Source organism: Chaetodon auriga, chromosome 12 (genome assembly GCF_051107435.1).
Source record: "Chaetodon auriga isolate fChaAug3 chromosome 12, fChaAug3.hap1, whole genome shotgun sequence".
In the NCBI taxonomy this organism is placed as follows: domain Eukaryota; kingdom Metazoa; phylum Chordata; class Actinopteri; order Chaetodontiformes; family Chaetodontidae; genus Chaetodon; species Chaetodon auriga.
In genome coordinates, this window is record NC_135085.1 from 26,420,001 (window position 1) to 26,425,928 (window position 5,928).

General features: G+C 46.9%; 1 protein-coding gene across 3 annotated transcripts in view; it reads right to left on the bottom strand.

Moving 5' to 3' along the window:
• pex5lb (peroxisomal biogenesis factor 5-like b) overlaps positions 1 to 2,702 on the bottom strand; it is a 32,762-nt gene extending 30,060 nt beyond the window's left edge. For 2 of the 3 annotated variants that reach the window (XM_076744798.1, XM_076744797.1), the window contains exon 1: positions 2,391 to 2,541. In XM_076744798.1, coding sequence (XP_076600913.1) covers positions 2,391 to 2,405 — 15 coding nt within the window. In that variant the 5' untranslated portion in view covers positions 2,406 to 2,541. Of the gene's footprint in view, positions 1 to 2,390 lie in introns of all 3 variants that reach the window. The other variant, XM_076744796.1, reaches the window with a different exon arrangement.
• Between the last annotated feature and the right edge of the window lie 3,226 nt (positions 2,703 to 5,928).

A 5,928-nucleotide genomic window follows, 5' to 3' on the forward strand; every position in this document is an offset into this window, starting at 1 on the left:
CAGTGTGTTGTTTGTACAGTGTGTTGTTGTTTGTACAGTGTGTTGTTGTTTGTGTACAGTGTGTCGCGTTTGTACAGTGTGTTGTTGTTTGTGTGCTGTGTGTTGTTGTTTGTACAGTGTGTTGTTGCTTGTGTACAGTGTGTTGTTGTTTGTGTACAGTGTGTCGCGTTTGTACAGTGTGTTGTTGTTTGTACAGTGTGTTGTTGTTTGTGTGCAGTCTGTTGTTGTTTGTACAGTGTGTTGTTGCTTGTGTACAGTGTGTTGTTGTTTGTGTACAGTGTGTCGCGTTTGTACAGTGTGTTGTTGTTTGTGTGCAGTGTGTTGTTGTTTGTGTACAGTGTGTTGTTGTTTGTGCATAGTGTGTTGTTGTTTGTGTACAGTGTGTTGTTGTTTGTACAGTGTGTTGTTGCTTGTGTACAGTGTGTTGTTGTTTGTACAGTGTGTTGTTGTTTGTGTACAGTGTGTTGTTGTTTGTACAGTGTGTTGTTGTTTGTGTGCAGTGTGTTGTTGTTTGTACAGTGTGTTGTTGTTTGTGTACAGTGTGCCGCGTTTGTACGGTGTGTTGTTGTTTGTGTACAGTGTGTTGTTGTTTGTATGCAGTGTGTTGTTGTTTGTGTACAGTGTGTTGTTGTTTGTGTTTACCATTAAGATAAAGTGAACAGGTCTCTGGTATGAAGCCGTGAATCTCTCGTGAATGAACACATGAATTCATCACAGCAGCTGTGAGTCACAAACAGGAAACACATTTGAACAGAAAGTCGTTTTTCAGCAGCAGAAACATTTTGACGGGAAGCAAAGAACGACTTCCTGCTCAACGTTCATCCATTCATCTACGATCCACATGAACATCTGAACTGAGCCAACATTGACAGCAGCTGCAGCAGTGTGTTTCATATCTCACACACACACACACACTTTCTCTCAGCAGCTTCATGACGTCGTCACCTGGACTGATTTCAACAGGTGAGACAGAAGTTCATTAGAGGACTTTCTGTCCGTTGTCGTGAGTTTAGAATCCAGATTATTAAGAACCACTGGACGAAGACACGGCGTCCGTCAGTACTTCAGACGTGAAGGTCAGGCAGTCCAGAAAACACCTGGGTCAGGATTCAGAGCAGCTCAGATTAAAGGTCTTCATCAGGCCTTCATGGTCCCACTGCTGCAGAGACACCAGGACCGAGGGAGACCAGCAACAAGAGAACTGCTCCAACCACAAGGACTGGACATCAGAGGACCTGGACCAGAACCACTTTTCAGTGTAAAGACGTCCAGCTCACCAAAGCTCAGTAACAAACACCATCATCTGCAGAGGCCCAGCTGCTAAACACACACCTGAACACACACACCTGAACACACACCTGAATACACACGCCTGAACACACACCTGAACACAAACACACACCTGAACACACACCTCAACACACACACCTGAACACACACACAAGCACACGCCTGAAAACACACCTGAACACACACCTGAATACACACATGAGCACACACCTGACAAACACACCTGAACACACACCTGAACACACACCAGAACACACACGCCTAAACACACACACCTGAACACACGCCTGAATACACACACCTGAACACACACACAAGCACACGCCTGAACACACACGCCTGAACACACACCTGAATACACACACGAGCACACACCTGAACACACACAAGCACACATGAACACACATACCTGAACATACGCCTGAGCACACACCTGAACACACACACCTGAACACACACCTGAGCACACACCTGAACACACACCTGAACACACACACACACACACACATACCTGAACACACGCCTGTACACACGCCTGAACACACACCTGAACACACACCTGAACACACGCCTGTACACACGCCTGAACACACACCTGAACACACACACACCTGAGCACACGCCGTTCTGTTAACTGGATTTTTCTTGTTGTTGGTCAGAAAAAACTAAACATTCAAACTGTTGAAGTGACTGGATCTGACACGTGTCACCAGTTATTGATTAATCAATAAATCAATAACTGGTGACATCAATCTGAATATTTACTGACAGTCTGTGAACTCATCAGCTGATTGATGATCATTACAGCTGCAGCAGCACAGAGACAACTGTCATGAAGTCATGTATGAAAAGTGGCAGAAACGTTAAACGACGGATCGTTGCAGTTATCGATCACTGATCACTGATCATTGATCATTGATCACTGTCTTTGGTGACTTCAGGTGTTTCTCTTCACAGGTCAGTAAAGCAGTCCAGTCTCTGCCGGATCAAACGTTCTGACGCTGGACCGCGTTCACGCCACATACAGAAGTCAGAAATATTGAAGTCCAGTTCGTGTGAGACCTGAATGACCGCTGAGCTGAAAGCAGGTAAAAGCTCACCTGGACCTGGTACATGTCTCTGGGTCGGTGGTTCTCCAGCTGCTCTCAGATCAGATCCTCCGCCGTTCAGCGAGAGACGAAGCTGGAGGGGCAGCCGCCCGCAGGACAGCACAACCCGGCTCCGCCGCAGGGAACCGCTCCGTATCTCTGCGGGGCCTTTCGGCTCTGAAGCCTCTGCAGAATGATGCCGATGTCCCGCTCCGGTCGGTGCTCCCGGTCCGCTCTGGTCCCCGGTCCGCTCTGTCCAGCCTGTCCCACACCGAAGCACCCAAACGCCGCGGGATCCGTTCGTCATGTCTCTCCGCTCCGGTGGAGGGCGGGACGAAAACACGCCGAGCGGAGCCGAGTCCGTCCCGAGCAGCTCCGAAGTCAAGCTGCCCAAGCTCCACAAGTTGACTTCCTGTGAGGGATTTCATAATAAATAATAAATCGTTTGTCAAAGAGAAAACCAGTGTGATGGGACATACTGGGAACCAGTATGTCCCATCACAGACCGCTCTGACCTATCAGATCATTAACTGACGTCTCAGCTGATCACGACAGGGTCAAATCAAAAGTCACAATAATTCAAACCAAAATCAAATATTTAAATGTTACGTTTCAAGAGTATTTTTAATCTTCATCACTTTCAAGTAGTCTTTTCAGAAACTCATCATGAATCACTGCACGATGTGACCTGCCTGGAGAAAATCTTATCATCTCCTGTGTGAGCACTTTTAATAACAAACGTTATTCTACATATACTTTTAAGTTATGGTTTTATTTTGAAAGCAAAGTTGCATCCGTTTTAATTTTTTTCTCGATTTGACACATGACACACCTGAGAAACACCTGAGGTGAAATATTTCTTTCAGATTGAGGTTTTGATAAAAACAGTGTTCAGGTGCGTTCAGGTGTGTTCAGGTGCGTTCAGAGAGCCACATAAAGCAGGAAGTATGTAAAAAGGTGACGAACGTTTTCATGTCATGTGACCTCCTTTATGCACTGATCAATAGAGCACTACAGGGAGGAAGACTTCAGGAGGAAGAGTCAGGGATGACAGGTGTTGTTCTGACATCACATTCACTTTAATTGATTCTCGGTTCAATGAAAATATATTGAAGAAACTCAACAACTCGGTGAAAATGATCCATTTGAAGCAGATTCAGTGACGTTCAGGAGTTTCTGAATGTTCCAGTAAACTTTCTTTCTTTCTTTCTTTCTTTCTTTCTCTCCTTCTTTCTTTCTCTCTCTCCTTCTTTCTTTCTTTCTTTCTTTCTTTCTGCTCAGTGATGATGAAGGTTTGGACGAGGAAGATGCTGAATGAACACAAACAGGATGAAGCTGTTCGCTGTTTCTCTTTAATCTTTCTTCCTAAATTAAAAGCCAACAAAGGAGCCAATCAGAGCTCAGGAGGGCTACGTCACCTGGACATGTACCAGGTCCAGGTGAGGGGACGAAGGATGAGGGATGAGAGATGAAGGGATGAGGGGGATGAAGGATGAGGGATGAAGGGATGAGAGATGAAGGGATGAGGGGGATGAGGGGATGAAGGATGAAGGGATGAGGGGATGAAGGAATGAAGGGATGAGGGATGAAGGGATGAGAGATGAAGGATGAGGGATGAGGGATGAGGGATGAAGGGATGAAGGATGAGGGATGAGGGATGAAGGGATGAGGGGATGAAGGATGAGGGATGAAGGGATGAGGGGATGAGGGGATGAAGGATGAGGGATGAGGGATGAAGGGATGAGAGATGAAGGATGAGGGATGAAGGGATGAGGGATGAAGGGATGAAGGATGAGGGATGAGGGATGAAGGGATGAGGGGATGAAGGATGAGGGATGAAGGGATGAGGGGATGAGGGGATGAAGGATGAGGGATGAGGGATGAAGGGATGAGAGATGAAGGATGAGGGATGAAGGGATGAAGGGATGAAGGGATGATGGATGAAGGGATGAAGGAATGAAAGATGAAGGGATGAGAGATGAAGGATGAGGGATGAAGGGATGAAGGGATGAGGGGATGAAGGATGAGGGATGAAGGGATGAAGGGATGAGGGATGAAGGGATGAGAGATGAAGGATGAGGGATGAGGGATGAAGGGATGAAGGGATGAGGGGATGAAGGATGAGGGATGAAGGGATGAAGGGATGAGGGATGAAGGGATGAGAGATGAAGGATGAGGGATGAGGGATGAGGGATGAAGGGATGAAGGATGAGGGATGAGGGATGAAGGGATGAGGGGATGAAGGATGAGGGATGAAGGGATGAGGGGATGAGGGGATGAAGGATGAGGGATGAGGGATGAAGGGATGAGAGATGAAGGATGAGGGATGAAGGGATGAAGGGATGAAGGGATGATGGATGAAGGGATGAAGGAATGAAAGATGAAGGGATGAGAGATGAAGGATGAGGGATGAAGGGATGAAGGGATGAGGGGATGAAGGATGAGGGATGAAGGGATGAAGGGATGAGGGGATGAAGGATGAGGGATGAAGGGATGAGAGATGAAGGATGAGGGATGAGGGGATGAAGGGATGATGGATGAAGGGATGAAGGAATGAAAGATGAAGGGATGAGAGATGAAGGATGAGGGATGAGGGATGAAGGGATGAAGGGATGAGAGATGAAGGGATGAGGGGATGAATGATGAAAGGATGTCTGGGACTTTGTTCCTGAACCTAGTTATTAAACTTCATTTCAAGACAATTTAGACTGATTATCAGGTTACACTTTACCCAGAAATAAGAGGCAATAAGTCCAGATGAAGAACCAGATCTGTCTTTGTGAAACCAGGACCTGGTTTGAGTCCTTCAGGATCTCAGCTGCTTCTCTTCACCTGCTGCTCTGATAAGCAAAGAAATGAAAAACCCACAAACACTTTGTCAAGAGTCCCTGAAGTTTACTGCCTCATCAAGGTCCCAGACCTTCAGCAGTGCTGCCTGGACGCGTTCCAGGAGATGAAACTGGACCCAAAACCTGAAGCGTCCCAAAAGAAAAGAAAAGGTCTTTTGTCACTTCAGACTCTGTCACATCAGGAAGCGTCTCAGCACCGTTTGTGTTTACATCCTCTCAGAAGAGTCGGTGCTCGAGTCTTCGTGATGCTAGTGGAGCTAGCAGCTCGATGGCTAACATGTCAGCCAGCAGGGGGCGTCAGTCACAGCAGCCGCTCGCTAACTGTCACTGACTGTAAAGCAGGTGGAGCCGGAGGGTGACACAGCTAATGAGCTACGACAGCGTCCTCTGTTTTGGACTTTCTGTCCACTCAGAGCTCAGCTCTGTCAACACGACGTGTTATTGGTCAGCGTTGAGCTGAGTTCATCAAACTGAACTCAATAGATAAATAAACAAATATATATGAATTCACAGCCTTTTAACGTCTTCTCTGGTTCACCTGTGACGACGCCTGCTGTCACAGGTGTGACGTCACCTGTGACAGCAGGTGACGTTACAGCTGCTGGTTTCACTGCTGGTGTGACTGGGCTGTTAAACTGGAAACAGTCAGTGATGCTGAAGCTTACGCTTCTCCTGATTCATGTATGTACAGAGGGGTGACG